This window comes from Nyctibius grandis, chromosome 5 (assembly GCF_013368605.1).
Source record: "Nyctibius grandis isolate bNycGra1 chromosome 5, bNycGra1.pri, whole genome shotgun sequence".
NCBI classification, from domain to species: Eukaryota; Metazoa; Chordata; class Aves; order Nyctibiiformes; family Nyctibiidae; genus Nyctibius; species Nyctibius grandis.
Genome location: NC_090662.1, coordinates 79,349,074 through 79,365,892, shown reverse-complemented (window position 1 = coordinate 79,365,892; position 16,819 = coordinate 79,349,074). Strand labels below are relative to the sequence as shown.

The 16,819-nt window shown below is 41.1% G+C and overlaps 1 protein-coding gene across 1 annotated transcript in view; it reads left to right on the top strand.

The window, feature by feature from the left end:
- The window catches only part of BORCS5 (BLOC-1 related complex subunit 5), a 76,871-nt gene that overhangs the window by 48,247 nt on the left and 11,805 nt on the right, over positions 1–16,819 (top strand). Inside the window, exon 3 of the mRNA XM_068402302.1 lies at positions 5,569–5,726. Within this exon, the coding sequence (XP_068258403.1) occupies positions 5,569–5,726 (158 nt within the window). The remainder of the gene's footprint in view (positions 1–5,568; positions 5,727–16,819) is intronic.

Genomic DNA, 16,819 nt, shown 5'->3' with positions numbered 1-16,819 from the left:
CAACTACTACAGAGTAGCAAGTGTAAAGCAAGTGAAAAGAGTTTTCTTCATGCTGTGCATAAATAAGCATCTTATTGCCACAGGATACTGTGGAGATAAATGTATACCTTTCAAAAAAGATTAGTGAAATTCAAGTATCATAGCTTCACTGAGCACAGTATTTTGTGCCTGAAATGTTTATTAATGCCTTTTGGAGGCAGGAAGGTTGTGGCAGAGGAAGAAGAACTGATAAAGATGTTGTTTTCTATATGTCCACTGTTGTCAAATGTTGGAAGCAGTATTCCGGGCAAGGTAGACTTCTGGTCTGATTAAATAAGGAGTTACTTTTAAAGTTCTCTCTTATATTCCACAGAAAGATTGGTTAGCTGATGACAGCAACCCTTGCTGGTATTAAAAGTAGTAACAAGACCACAGCATCATGTGCTTTGCTGTCTGTAATAATACATTAACAACTGTGGACCTCTTGGTTTTCTTTTTGTAATTTCTGCTGTTACTGGTTGAAAAGGGGATTGACAAGTGGAAATACAGAAGTCAAAAAGAAATATTAATACTTTTCAGGTTGGAAAGCATTCAAGTTGTTGTTAGGATTGTCCATTAAAGCAACAGTCAAACTAAGGGGGGTTACTATGTTCTGTATGTATGTAGAATCAGTATAGCATGTAAAGCGTTTTTTTCAAGAACTTCACTTCTAGTCATAAAAACGTTTTTTAAACTAACAGCTTTCTTCTGCTCAGTAGGATGTGATTTGTTGGAAGTGTATGTTGACCTGGAACCAACAAGGAGATGACTAAGTAGGAGGAAAATGGTTTTAACATGCCTCTGCTTTGCCAGGGAATATGGAAACAATAACAGATTTGTCAAGTCTGTGGGTCAGCTAGACTTGTAGTGATATATGATATTTCTCTATGCACGGCATACTTGGTGTATTGGGTTGTTTTTTTCTAAAGCACCATTTAGGAGCTGAAATGTGAATCTTTCTTTGTCCCAGTTGTTGTTTATCACCTTCATGGACATGCTGTTTACTGATCAGATGTATCCAGAGTGGGGGGGGAGATCTTTACTTCTCTTCATCGTGGCAGACACGTAATGTGGTCTGTCTTCTTATTTGTTGTTCTGGTGTAATTTGATAGCCAAGACTGTGCATGTTTGGCAGTTGCCAAAGCACTTTCTCTCTATGCACTAAAGCTCTGTAGTAGTCCATCTCCTGTTTCGCCATTTTTGTTTTCCCCAAGCCACGACATCCTCCATGCTGCCTTTCCTTATCACGCTGGGGTATGTTGCATCACTCATGTGCCAAGCAGTCTCATCTCGAGGTTTCAGACAGTGCAAAGATGATTCCTGGTGTGCTTCCTTCTTTGGAAGAGTACCAACAGCTTGAGAAATGAGTATTCAATTTAGTAAGAAGTTAAAACTGTAGATGCTTTTTTCTTCCCATTTAAGAGCAGAACCGTGCTCTTGGGGGGCAAGGAGTAATAATCACACAGGTGAAATCACAGGAACACCCTTTCCTCAGTGAAGAAGAGGTCATAGCTCAGCAGTTAGTTGCTCTGAGATGTGCTGGTGACCAGGTTCAAATTCTGGCTGTTTCAGGAGTGAGCCTGAACCACTCAGTGACCTCTGTCTCTCCCCATTTTGGCACTTGTAAGAGTGACCTAATAAATATTTTGTTGCAACCAATATGATCTCATATCCTCTTACAAACCATGTGTAGACCAGTCACTGAGGATGGCCCTGTTGAGTGAAGAGTTCAAAGTGTGGGATAAGGCTGTAAGAAGGAACAGTGATTTTCAAGAGGGCAGTGGTTTAATGATATACCTGGAGGTTCGCAAGTGCTGGCCATCTCTCTGCTCTAAACATGAAGCTTTCTCAGTGCTGAATTCATAGAGGCTGTTAGATACCTCCTTAACTTTCTTTTAGTATAGGAACAAAGGACACCAGCAACACCCTTTTTAACCCCCTACCCTTTTCTATGTCTCACTTTTGGTTCAGGGTTTTTCCTGTGGGTCTCAAGTTTTTCATGGGCATAGGGAAGTGTGCTGCTGTGTCTTAAGTGCAGAGCTCATGGCGGAAGTATTGCGTTAAACCTGTTTGGGCTCACTGCCTGCTGCTGGGGAGAGGAGGAAGGGAAGAGATCTGGGTTCAGTGGCAAGGGGTGGGGTCCTTTCCAGCCCTGCATCTCTCTGTTTCTACACCCTGGGCTTCCCTAGTAAAACCTCTCTGGGATCTGAGTGGCTGCAGTCTCTCTTCTATGAAGTTTCAAGATGACTTACTGTTGCCATCTGTCTTTTGGAGCAAAGCTACTGACTTGCTAAAAAATAAAGTGCAGTGAATTAATAAAATCGTAGAATCACAGAATGGTTTGGGTAGGAAGGAAACCTTTAAAGATCATCTAGTTCTAACCCCCATGCCATGGGCATGGACATCTTCAACTAGACCAAGGTTGCTCAAAGCCCCCATCCAGCCTGACCTTGAACACTTCCAGCGATGAGGCATCCACAACTTCTCTGCACAACTTGTTCCAGTGTCTCACCACCCTCATTGTAAAAAATATCTTCCTTATGTCCAATCTAAACCTCCCCTCTTTCAGTTTAAAACCATTGCCCCTTGTCCTGTCACTTACAGGCCCTGGTAAAAAGTCTCTCTGTGTCTTTTTTACCAGCCCACTTTAAGTATTGAAAGGCCACAATGAGGTCTCCCCGAAGCCTTCTCTTCTCCAGGCTGAAAAACCCCAACTCTCTCAGCCTGTCCTCATAGGAGAGGTGCTCCAGCCTTCTGACCACTTTCGTGGGCCTTCTCTGGACCCGCTCCAACAGGTCTATGTCTTTCTTGTGCTGGGGGCTCCAGAGCTGAACGCAGTACTCCAGGTGGGGTCTCACCAGAGCGGAGGGGGATGTTAATGTTAAGAAAATGTTAATATTTATAGCATGGGTAGTAAGTAGTTACTATGAACAACAAAAAATGGTGGATTGACTTTTTGACAATGGGAATTTCTCCCAAGTGGAAGGCTGCATGGCCTTTTTCATGCTGCTGTTTGCTTTTTCCTCTCTTGCAAGTTGAAACTCTAAGCTAAATTGTTCTCTGGCATTGTCAGCATGAGCCTAGAGGCCTTTGGAGAAGCAAATTCTTTTGGCTTCTCCCTACTGCATCACCCAAAATAATACCATAGTCTATCTTTAAGTGGCATATGCTGTTTGTTTTTTATCTCTACTCCAAACATTTTGTACTGGATTGTATTTCCACCTCTGCCTTCTTATGAAGGAATTCCAGCTGAACAGTTAACGTCTCCCTTCACTTAAGCCTGTGTTTTTCTGGATAGTGAATTAGAGGCTCCTTACAGTTCATTACATAATGCTAAAAGCAAAATTAACCTGTACAAGGTTGTATGTATGTAATATAAGTTTGAGTAGCATGTTCCTTTATAGCTCATTTTACAGTCCTTGGCCTATTCTGCTTCAAAATTCTCATAAGCGACGTAAGTTGGCCAAAATACACACTTCATGTTAATTAAATCTCTTAAATAGAGGTCTAATTTCTTCCTCCTCTTGAAGTTGGTGAGAGATTAGTAATAAAAGAAAATTGGTTGGTTGATAGCATCGTGTATTTGATCGGTGCAGAAACAGGATAATTGCCTCAGGTGTATGGTGAACTCTTCATTCCTATGTGAACATTGAACATATTAAAAGCTGACAACATTATTTGAACATTTATCTTGATGATAATTTTATAGAAGATCAGAATTAACAAACTGAGGAAGCACTAGATCATTAACATACACATTTAAAAAAAAGTCTTATTTCTTTTAGTGTGTTTGCACCCATTAGTTTTGCACTCCAGCTGAAAGTGGGCTTGAAAGATTTGCAATTGATATTGCTGGACCTAAGATTTTGTTTGAGATTATTCTTTCTAAAACATAAAAAATAATTCGACTATTGCTAATACAGGGTTTTGAGAATAAATGAAGTGTCTGTTTCCTCTCGTGACCTCCTGACTCAGGCAGCACAATTGTAGTGGGCAACAAGTCAGTAAAAGAAAATTATCTTTTTTTTTTCCTCTTAAGACGAGGAAAGAAAAGGTTTTGTGCAAAGGGTAATTGAGAGCATCCTGAGAGAATAAAATGTTGAGTGTTGATGAAAAGTAAACCTACTTCATTGTATCTGATGAAGTTGCTGTCCTAGTTTTGTTTTCATTTCTGTCTGCAAATGTTTTCAAAGAGGTTTAACTTTCTCAAATTCATAAGATGCTTCTGACTTATGTCTTCATTTCTGTCTTGTTCTTGTGTTTTGGCAAGAACTTGATGTCACCAGTTGTAGCTTCCAATCGGCATGGGGGCCGTCCAAAATAGTTTCCATTTCCCACTGAGGTACATTCTTAGAAGAACTTTTCCAATCCAAATAACTGGCATTTATTGCTTTTTAATTGCTTAGTGTGATACTTGCTTACATTTGCTGTTTTAATGTCTTTTCCTGTCTGTAAACTGAGAGTCCCAAAGGGCACATGCGTGCAGTCACTGAATTCAGTTTACATAGCTTGATGGATGTTTTGGGAAAAGCGGATTGTGGGTATGTGCTGTTTGTCACAGATGGTGTCCCAAGAAGAAAAAAGTGCTAATGCTGAAGGAAAATGAAATGAAACTAAGTAAACGACATAGCGAAAAAAGAATGGTGTTAGAGTTTAGCATCATTTTTTCCAGCAGCTTTGGGGAAAGTGGACACTATGGCACATGTATGCTTGAGCTCAGCAAAGGTTCTCAAGTTGTGCTATGTGGACAACAAACAATGGGCAGGAGAAATTTCTCTGGACAATTTCGCTCCTCTGCGTATTACCAGTGTCCCAATTTTAAGTCTAATACCTTTTTTTTTTTTGGTGAGCTTTTTGTGAAACCTGGTCATGCAAGTAGGTAAGGGTCTTAATTCCATATTAAAAAAAAAAAAGTATATTGCCAGTCTTTGAGATTGTAAAGAAAAATTTTAGAAGGTGAAAGGGTTCTGAAGCTTTAAAAAAGGCAAGGTAGGCAAAACACAGACATTCCAACTAAGTTAAATTATTAGGGGTGAGTCATTTTTCGTTCAGGTTTGTTTTGGGGGACCAGTGAATTTTTAGAGCTCTGGTTTTGACAGCATGATTCTAGTGAAAATAGTTTTAGTCCCATGCCCACTATGGGAATGCAGATCTCAACTCCTTCCCCTTCTGTCATACATAAACGAGGAGGGAGTTAATTTTTCACAGTGTAGGATTGTCTGTGGAGAAGAAACAGGACTCACTTTACACAGCATAGCGCTGAAAACCAAGCTGATGTGCGTTATGGACCTGCATTTAGAATCTGTGTTTAAGTCCTGTCAAGGAGGGCTAAGCTGTATGGCGAACTGTTCTTTGCACTGCTATAAATCCTAAACATCCATAAATCTTCAGTCCATGTCCTTCCCACTTTTAGCCTTCACTGGACTAAGGACCTGAATTAGTTTTTCATTACCACTTATAAAGCTTTTCTTCTGCTGCCTCTCTGCTTGTAGCTGAACTAGTTGTTATATGAACAGTCAGATTAACTCTGGTCCTTCTCTTGCCTTGTAGGACTCCTCAGTGGACAGACCTCTCCAACCAACACCAAACTGGAAAAGCTGGACCCCCAGCAGGTGCTGCAGCTGTGTCTCCGGTACCAAGATCATCTTCACCAGTGTGCAGAAGCGGTTGCCTTTGATCAGAATGCGCTTGTGAAGCGGATCAAGGAGGTACTGCCTGCAGCGTGCCTGCTTCTGGTGGGGAAGGGCTTGGGGCATTGGCTTGGCCATCTTGTGCTATGAATGCAGGTGCTTGTTGTAGATGGCCTTGGGTCACTGGCAGCAGTCCGCTTCAAAGTAAACCCTGTAGAGAAACTTTGTGGGTGTGCACTTCAAGCAAAGTTTCCTGGCTTTCATTGTAGTTACTGTTAGGTGGTGTGTTTACTGGCTATGCCCTATGATTCCTGGCTGTAAACAGTGCCTGTTCCTCTAGTATGGCAAGTACTGCAAGTAACTGTTGAAGAAGTAGATGATGACTGGAATTTTTAAATGTAACTTTCCTTATTTAGGTCTGTGTAGCATACATTTTATTTTGCCTCACGGTTAGGCTCTAATTTAAGGGAATAAATGGTTATCTTAACATCTTCTGTGGTTGGAGAAGGTAGTCTTTCTTTTCTTTCTTTCTTTCTTTCTTTCTTTCTTTCTTTCTTTCTTTCTTTCTTCTCCTCTCCTCTTCTCTCCCCTCCTCTTTCTTTCTTTCTTTCTTTCTTTCTTTCTTTTCTTTCTTTCTTTCTTTCTTTCTTTCTTTCTTGTCTTTCCTTATTTAATGGATTTGTAGAGCTAGACTTTGTTTTCAAAGCCCATAATGTGCTGCCTCTTCTCTGATCTGGTCCTGTGCTGCTGTTTTTACCACTAAACTATCATTTGAAAATCACTTAATCTGCTTAAATATTCAACGATACTGTTGGGGAGGAAATGAATTCCTGGGGTGAGCATCCTGCAACTGCGTTGTCTTTCTCATGTGTAACTACTGATGTTGGAAGCAGTAGGATGGCTGACAGATTTTTTTTTTTTAAAGTCAAGACAGACTGGCATGAGAGGAGATGCTGTTTGAGAGTTCTCACATACTCCCAGATATGTAGAAGAATTGGTGAATGCTGCATATGTCAAAAGTCTATAAGACCAAATACCTTTCAGTGTCAAAAGAAAAATTTTTGAACAGGTGGTTAATTTTTATTCATGCAATATAAACAATGACCTTGATTCGTTGTTGCTCTATTGGCTTAGAGTTAAGAAGATCCCACATGACAAACTGGATAATAAATTTGATTCATGGGCTGTTTTGAGAAGCTGCTGTCATCATGAAGTTCTAAGTCCAAAATAACATGGGAGCCATTAAAAAGGCCTTTTTACTTTGGTGTATCAAGACCTGAGGCCAGCTATTACACAAGATGTAAAGATATTTGCAGATGTTGGTGACTCAGATCACACAATCTCAGAAATGGGATTTAATTGCCAGCCTAATGACAGTGTACTGCATTAATCCAAGCAGACTATCATTCTTTTGGCTGTTGAAGTGTGAGAGGGAATATCGACATGATTTAAAGTTATTGTAGACGCCACCAGTGCTGTCTACATTATTTGGATTTGCCTTCTATAGGGCAAGTGGCAGAATCCCTTTCAAATTAGCTATGGTGATGTTTTCTTCCAGTTCGTAAGGCTTATGATTTTTTTCATGTAAAATAATTAAAACTGTGGTGCTGATACTGTAACTAGTTTCTTTATCACAGACTCCTCTCTGACAAAGTGTTGGAGAAATAGGTGACTTTGTAACTTAGGCAACTGACAAGCCAGTTGTGTTTTTTTTTTTTTTGTCACAACACTTCAGTAACTTCAGATACTTTCAATGCCTCTGCCAGATCTGGTGGGTTTTTACTGTTCATTTTCTTAATAATTTTAAAATGTTTTTCTTGCATTGCCTGTTCTGCGTGTGTGTTCTGGAGGAGCCGGGTGAGACTCACTTGGCTTAAATCATTCTTTCCAAATTGTTTGGGCTCTCCTTGGTGCACTAAATTGAACTGCTGTTGACAGTTGTTGACAACAAGGGGTGCAGCTGAACTGGAGCAGGGTATGTATCTTGTTACAAGTGTAGACAAAGGAAATTGCATTTGGCTGCGCCCAATTGTCAGCAATGATTTAGTTTTGCTGTGTAGACAAAGCTTTGACCCTTGGTAAGGAGGGAAAATGAAAGAGAAAATGAAGTGTATTGTGAAAAGCATAACGTGTGCATGAGGTGGACAGTAAATTCTTTTTATCCTCATTTTAGTAGTCGGTGTTTCCCTTTTCCTCTCACACTGTAAGCACTGAAGTGTTTTTCTTCTGATAACAGACTTACCAAGTGATCGATGCTTTTAACTTTCCTACAAAATGCTGGTGAGCTTCAGTCCCCAATGCCTGCCATTTGTCTGAGGTATGTTCGCTTTTCAGACTGTCACTGAGTGTACTCAGTGCAGTAATAGTCCACTGTATAGGACACTACAGTCATACTGCCTGCAGCCAGGACTTTTTTTTTTTAGTCTTTCCTTGAAAAAATGTCCCAGGGCAAATATCTTTTGCTCATTCTCTGTGTAGCCAGAAACAATGTTTCCTGGTTTCTGGCAAAACTCAAAAGTACTGTTGTAAATTTATTGGTCCTCGATAACTTGTAATTGACTGTGGTCATTTGTAAATCGGCACACAATCTGAATTAAAATAGTTCTTAATAGGAAAGAGAATAAGCTACGGAAAACAAAAACATTGCATGACAGTAGTTGCTGCAGATATAAGTAGACCCATCTGTGCGTTCTCTTACTTTGGGGACCGAAACAGTCTAGCTTTGCTCTCCATCCCATTTCCCAGTTTAGCCAGAATTTCTTTACAGTGTGTTGGCTGGATCCGTACCTGCTTCTAAACGTAGAACCTGTGTGGCTTCCAGGTTGCTGTGACTGTTCTATCTCTAGAAGAAATACATTTACCCAAGTGTTTCCTTGAAGGGGAAAGAATTGAAGACGTGATCGAAGGTAGTTGACTCAACTGCCTGTCTTCAGCAGTTTCACTTACTTGTACTCAAACTGTTGGTTTTGGAAGGGATTGATTTTCATTACAATAGTCTTTGTCTTCACTGCCAAAAAAAAAGATGTGCTTGCATCTTTTTAGGGAAAAATAACCACTATGCATTAAATATTATGTTTCATACTAATTTTTGGCAGCTGACTCACCATCTGTTGCAATACTGCATTAATTTCAGGACCATTGAAATAGTTAGGATTCCTTTTAATTTTTTCTCCTGATCGGCTTGAAAAACAACAGAACAGCAATTTGGGATTTATGTATGTGTTAATTCAGGGTTATGGCATTTCACAAAATTTGATGTTTTTCAAGAAACAAAGCCTACGTGCAGCATTTTCTGGGTAATTTGTCTACTCTTTGGTATTTTGTAGGATGAAAATTTTTAGCTTATTGGATTAATCACCACATTATTGATTTCTGGGAGCATTCTATTCTGATGGGTCTGGGAACGGGATCTAGTCTGTCTACTGATGGTATGTTGGACCCACATGAAGCTTGTTATATGTGTATGCTAGGAAAAAGGTGCATTTTTAAAACCCAGTAGATAACATGTTATAAAATGCTACGGTATAAAAGGCAATCATAGCTAGTTAAAAGGTTAAACTGATCTTACCTGCACCTTAGCACTCTTGCCACAGAGTATTTAATGGTGGGGACAGAGTTGACGATGCTCCTTACGGAGAATGTGATACTTCAGGCTAAAAATCTCAAGGGTGAACCATGACTTGCTAAGCAGGGACAAAACAATCTCGGTCTGCCTGTTCCTGGGTGTTGTATATTAAAAAGAAATCTCTTTAGGGTGTATCTGCATGAGGACAAAAGAGCTCAACTGCAGCGTTCTGCCTTTGTTTCTGTGGTGGGTTTAGGGTCCGAGCTGTAGCCAGGAGGTCTTAACTTGCTGCATCCCACATCTGTCTCTGCCATGACAGTGCTGTAGATCTACATTATAACTAGTTTGAAGTTTTGAGCAACTCGGGCTGCTGTTGGGTTTATGAGAGCTGCATGTGCTCTCTTTGCCAGGAGTGACTGCCTCCGTTTTGCGATCTGTAAAATGGAGGGTTTCTGACAAGATTAGTTTGAAGGCAAATGTTGACCAGCACTAAATATGAGGTATGACTTGGGGGAAAGAAGGGAATGAAGCAGGGAGAGGGCTACGTTACATTAAGTCCTTATCAGTGGAGGGTATCTGTTTTGGGTGTCAGGGAGAGAATTTGGGAAGTCATCTGATAGGGGACGATGAGTAACAGGGAATAGGAAAAAAGTAGAATAGGTAAAGGCTGGGGAACAGAGCTAAATTTTCAGAAAGGGCCCATGATTTTGCGTGCCTCCAAAATTGTCTTGTTTCAATGCCTTTAAAAAAGATTATTTTTCATGCACAAGGTGCTAAGCTTCTCAAAAATCCCATCTTTCAAAATATCTGAAGCTGAGCATCCAAAAATTACTAGTCACACTTGAAAATGTAGGCCTAGCTTCTTTCTACGAAAGCAGAAGGGAAGCTGAAAGCCATCTAAGCTCCTTTCAAAGAAGCTTTGAATGAAAAGATCTTCAGCATTTCTTATTAGACTTCCTATATTGGCAAAGGGGATGTGCTACTCGACGTATCCTATGTACCCTTAAATGTAGTTCCTAGATAAACTGTGCTTAAAATATATTTGAAAGTGGATTATTGGGAAGGCTTTTATGCTTCACCCTAAAAGCAAATATCGATGCAGTGTTATCTGTAGCTTTTATTCCCATAGGAATCTCAGACTACAATAAGTTTGAAAACAGAACACTTTTTACAATACAAAATGAAATTAAAAATATCTCAGTCTAAGCTGATACATGCCTAAGGGGAAAAAAAAAACATTTTCAAATATAATAAACATTGCTTTTATATTCTTAACTATTCTTAATAGTTAAACAACTTTTGTTCAGGCAGGCATTAATATCAGTAATTGGTTTGCCACATAGCAAATTACAGTGTATGGCTCATTTCATACCTGTAAATTCCTCTATGGGAATAGCTCATTACTTTGAACAAATATTCCAGAATAAGATGTTTATGGATTTATTTTTTTACTTGTCATTTTTTTTTCTTTACCAGCTTGCTGCAAGAAGTAATTGTAATGGGCTTCTCTAGTATGTAGTTAAGATGTCCAGAAATATATCCCTTAATATTTGGCAAGTAAATAACTTCTGAAGCCACACATACACCACATCGTGTCTCCCAGTATATTTCAGCTGTTGAAAATTATGGATAGGAGTTAAATCATTATTGTCTATAAGCAACAAGTCTAGTGTGTTTGGCAGAATAACAAGAAAAGAACTTTTATACACAAGCATTATATACAAGCACATTGTAGCTTATCCCATGCTTTTAAGACTCATAAATTGTGATTCAGCCGTTCATGTCACCACGTGTGTGAAGTAAAGCATGCCCAGCAATTTGGGGATTTAGGAATTGCAGTTTATTTTTTGTGAATGCCTCATGGCTTTTTGACCTTTATCGCAACTACGTTGTTACTATGACGTTGAGCGTTTGTTTTACTGAAGAGACCTGTCACGTAGTGGCAAAATGTGCTGGGGAATGTGGCCTGCAGAGGTCATCAACGTGGTTGTGTTCCACCCTGAGGAAAGGACGGGTTTGCTATGGGCAGGGCCTGTGGCTTTGAACCCCTCTGGTTAGAGGTGAGAGGGCTGGCAGTGGTAGGGACAGCTTGTAAAGGTTTGACATTCCCTGGTGGGAATTAAAGGGCAAGGTACCATGAAGGTGGTGACAAAGGGAAAAGCTGTCTAAGTGCGGGAAGCTGTTCCATCACCGGGAATGAATGAATCCTGGGCCAGAAACCATGGAAGGATACGCCTGGCTGGAGACTAGGTCGATGCAGTGCAGGATCCCATTAACAAAGGCTGCAGTTAGACTCGGGGTGTGTATCTGCTGCAAGCACAAATAGTTTCTACTGGGTGATGCACCACAGTCACTCTTCTTAGCTCCATCCCTCTCTAAGCAGAAAGATTTGGAGTGTCTGGGATTCATCCCGTGCTCCAGTCACAGTTGACCAGTGTCCCTTCAGAGAATGAACTCAAATGAAGGGGAGGTTTTGTGGAGGTGTTTTTTGCTTGGTCTTTGGTTTTGTTTGTTTTAGTACTCTGCTGAGTGAGATGTTTGTTGCCGTTCCTGTTAGTTATGGCTTCCCTGTAGGTGGTATCAGAGCTGAGCTTCCGAAACTATTTGTGAAACCTGTTTTCAGTGAACATTTTGGTTCACAGACTTAAATTACCAATGCCACAAATCCAGGGAAAGAGGCCTAGAATTCTTTGGAATGTAGTATTTCTGAAATGGGGATGAACTTGGGTTAAAATGCCTCTTGTATTTTCAAGGGATTTAATGCCATGCTGCCATGCTTTTTAGAAAAGCTAGGAAATGTAGTGTTCTGTGAAGAACAGGTGCCTTAAATGTAGTCTTTGGTGTCTTGGAATTATGAGATTGATGAGGACTGTGGCAATCTATCAGGCTCCTTATTTCTCCTCTCTTCTGTGATGAAGTGTTATTCATAAAGACTGGAATCTTAACAGACACCATCATGTAGAAATAAATGCAGAGTGTTGTTAAGCTGGAAACTACCTTCATGTCCTTTAGTTGATCTTGCTCGTTTTTCTCCAGCCTGATGTGCAGGTAGCTTGAATTCTTGAGTGGTGGGGTGATGTCTTAACCAGCCAGCATTGAAATGGGAAGATGCTTTTGAAAAAGCTTCACAATTGATAGTTTAACACATAGAATGAATGTCTTGCTGTGTATGCCTGAGGCAGATAGCCAGTCCTCTGTTGTACATGAGCTTTATGAAGTGATCTACCAGTTATTAAGGAAGAGGGAAGATTGTTGGCACTTGTGACAGCCTGAAATCTGTTGTGTTAACATGCACTGCTTCATTTGGTGTCATAAAAAAGACCAGTCCCTTGCTTCTAGAGTATGTATGTGAAATCAGTTCCAGCATGTTCCCTTCTCTTGTGCTTTGGTTTCTTATGGCCTTTTGAGAAAAGATCTAAACTGGAATCCTTTCCACCACCAAACTTCCAAGAAAGAGTAGAAAATTAAACTTAAACAAGCATCTAGCAGTCAGAAAATTTGTATTATTATAGAACATAGGTGCTTAAGAGACTGTCACTGAAAATTGGAAGTCTAGTATGCTAAGCCTTATATTAATGCTTTCATCAGGACTAGTGCATGGAGCTTATGATTATCAGGTGCCAGAAGGAATAGAATTCAGTTTCTTCTCACAGCTTGTTTAAACTAGAAAATTGAGTTTCTTATTCTACCCTTCTTATTCCCCAGGTGGAAAAAAGCCCAAACAACAACAACAACCAAACACCCCCCGGTCCCCCCGACACTGTAGATCTTCCAAGGGGAGTAAGAAGCATTGAAGTCTATTCCAGAGTTAGCAGACTTGATATTGAATTTGGGCATGAAACAGATTTGAGGTACGAAGGAAGCAAGTATCAGCCTGGAGTGTATCACACAAGGTACTCCCACAAGAAACAGGAACATATTGATTGCATTGCACAAGGTGTAGAGATGATCTTGTCTGACACACCGTGCACAGCTCTCGCTATGTTCAAGGAAGGCGAGTTCATAGTACAACAGAAGGGCTGTAAGGATGCTTGGGAAGTGGAGAACCTCGGGGAGGAAACTGGAAAAGCTTTACTTATTTGGCTTAGTCAAATGAAGACCAAAAATGGTAGGATTTCTCTTTCTAAATAAGTCTGGGGTTAACGCAGATTGAAAATGGTCTTTTTCCTCCTAGCTGGACTGTGTTGATACAGGAAAAGTCACTTTACAGGCTTTCATTCTGAATGATTACCTCCTGTTTCAATGTTGAATTGAAATTTTCAAGGTGTCAACTCTACCCCTAAGTGAGAATTTTGCGGGGGGGGGGCAGGAGGGTTGGGCTGGGGGAGAGGGGAAGTGTCAGAAATGTTAGCTGAAAGCTGTTCAGCAGTTTGACTTTCATTTTATGTAGGTTAGCGAGTATTATTTGCAAATATTTGGAGTTGCACTGATGACTTAAAGATGGTAGGTGCTAGGCTGGGGGAGTGGGGTTGACCTTGTGTTAGCAGCCCTATAATTAGCATTCTGATAACAATCAGATGTGATCTGCAGAGATGACTTCATGTTGAAAGTATTACAAAGCCATAGTGCAAGTAATCTGTCCATCTTGCTTTTTATGAAGGGTAGGGTTTCCTGAATGTTTCTGTGCCATTGGTGCATGAATGTTTCTATATGAGAACATTATTAACCATTATTTCAACGCTGCTCTAGAGGTATGAAACATATCATTTACTAGTAATTAATTCGTGTGGGCGTTGTTCCTGACTGGATGTGTCATCTACCTCTGGAAGCCTGGATAAAATACTGAATTATAGTATAGTAGAATACCCTGTAATCAAGTGTATGAACTGTGCCAAACTGTGGTGTAGTGGACAAGAAGTAAGATTTTTTTTTTTTTTTTTTTTTTTTACCAGAAGAAAGTGATGTATTTGAAGAGCAATTGCTGGGACTGGCAAATTATCTAAAAAGATAAAATCCCAAATCAGATGAATTTCAGCTTAAAAAGGTGCTCAGGTAGTTGTTGTAAAACAAATCAACAAAATAGCAGTATATGGCAAGGAATTTATAAGAGTTTTTAAGGTCAGAAAGGATTCTTGGATCATAGCCTTCCTTTTGCTTAATCCAGTCCATAGAATTTAATTCTTGCCTATGCCCGACCTAAGCTACATGAGAACTGAAGATGAACGACTTAATTTTCAATTCTAAGTTCTCCTGCCACATCATAGTGTAAATTTTCAAATGCCTTCTCGCTTTTGATCAATTTGTTCTAGAGATCCATTTGTAGACATAAACAAGGAGAGAGAAATACTCAGCCTTCTGTGAAACTTGAGGCCACTGCAGCTCAATACAATAAAAACAAATGCTCAGAGTGGATTAGAGTTACCACTACTCACTCACTGAACTTTTGTCTGAATCATTGATCATTGTTGGTGGTATGTACTCTTGTTATTATATTTTGAACAACAGCCTCAGAGGAGCTTGCTATGGAAATGATCATCAGTGCTGAAGATTTCCTTGAGGCTTTCCTGAAGCCAAAGACTTACTATCAGATGTTGTGACCTCCAGAACAGTCCTGGGACATTTGAACTTCAGTACTGGGGAAATATGGTGGAGTCAGTCTGGAAAGTAGCTCTTCTGGGAATGAAGGAGTAGATCCTCCCCTTCTCATTGTCGCTGGGATGTACTTGGCTCATTTCATGCTCTGTTTGAACATGAAAGAGCTGATGTAGAGCTTCAAAAAGATCTTTGAGAAATTTTTCAGATTATCAATGGCTAACATTGTTAGAGCTGACATACCTTTGAGTTCACCTGGTGAGAAGCTGTTGATCTGGACTTTCATATGAGAACTGTGGCTGTCGGGGAAAGAGCAAAAGCTTCATCTGGGCTGTCAGATGTCTAGAAATCCCCAACTCCTGACTGCTGGGTTTGTGCCCCTGCACATCTCATGCTTCTTGCGTGTGTACAGGCCATGTGCACAGCACATGGGAGGTAGGTCTGATGCAACCAGATGTGTTGGACTGGCTGTGTAAGTGCAGCAGGGTGCTTGAACCCATCTTTGTCTGCAATTCCTCAGACAAAAAAAAAAAAAGGAGGATTCCTAGATAATCCTTTTACCACTTCACAAACTGTAGGAAATGGTTAAAACTCAGCTCCATTGTATTCTCTGAGAACAGATTTAAGAGCTTTTTCTTCTTAAGTAGTGTTCTCTTCTAGGAAACGCTTTCTTCTAGTGTGTCTAACCCTGACTAAATATGGCAAAGGTAGCATCCCCTTTTGAAAAATTTTGAAAGACCTTCTGTAGGACATCTGGAAAGGAAGACCTATGGCTATCAGGTCGCAAGTGCCCTTCAAAAAGGGCAAGAAGGAGGACCCGGGTTACTATAGACCGGTCAGCCTCACCTCCATCCCCGGAAAGGTGATGGAACAACTTGTTCTTGATGCTGTCTCTAGGCACATCAAGGACAGGAGGATCATTAGGGGCACTCAGCATGGCTTCACCAAGGGAAAGTCATGCTTAACCAACTTGATAGCCTTTTACGAGGACGTAACCCGGTGGATAGACGATGGTAAAGCTGTGGATGTGGTCTATCTCGATTTCAGTAAGGCGTTTGACACGGTCTCCCACAGCATCCTCACAGCTAAACTGGGGAAGTGTGGTCTGGATGATCGGGTAGTGAGGTGGATTGTGAACTGGCTGAAGGAAAGAAGCCAGAGAGTGGTGGTCAATGGGACAGAGTCCAGTTGGAGGCCTGTGTCTAGCGGAGTCCCTCAAGGGTCGGTACTGGGACCAGTACTACTCAATATATTCATTAATGACTTGGATGAGGGAATAGAGTGCACTGTCAGCAAGTTCACTGATGACACAAAACTGGGAGGAGTGGCTGATGTGCCGGAAGGCTGCGCAGCCATTCAGAGAGACCTGGACAGGCTGGAGAGTTGGGCGGGGAGAAATTTAATGAAATATAACAAGGGCACGTGTAGAGTCCTGCATCTGGGCAAGAACAACCCCATGTACCAGTACAAGCTGGGGACAGACCTGTTGGAGAGCAGCATAGGGGAAAGGGACCTGGGGGTCCTAGTGGACAACAGGATGACCATGAGCCAGCAGTGTGCTCTTGTGGCCAAGAAGGCCAATGGCATCCTGGGGTGTATTAGAAGGGGTGTGGTTAGCAGGTCGAGAGAGGTTCTCCTCCCCCTCTACTCTGCCCTGGTGAGGCCGCATCTGGAGTATTGTGTCCAGTTCTGGGCCCCTCAGTTCAAGAAGGACAGGGAACTGCTAGAGAGAGTCCAGCGCAGAGCCACGAAGATGATTAAGGGAGTGGAACATCTCCCTTATGAGGAGAGGCTGAGGGAGCTGGGTCTCTTTAGCTTGGAGAAGAGGAGACTGAGGGGTGACCTCATTAATGTTTATAAATATGTAAAGGGCAAGTGTCATGAGGATGGAGCCAGGCTCTTCTCAGTGACATCCCTTGACAGGACAAGGGGCAATGGGTGCAAGTTGGAACACTGGAGGTTCCACATAAATATGAGGAAAAACTTCTTTACGGTGAGGGTGACCGAACACTGGAACAGGCTGCCCAGAGAGGTTGTGGAGTCTCCTTCTCTGGAGACATTCAAAACCCGCCTG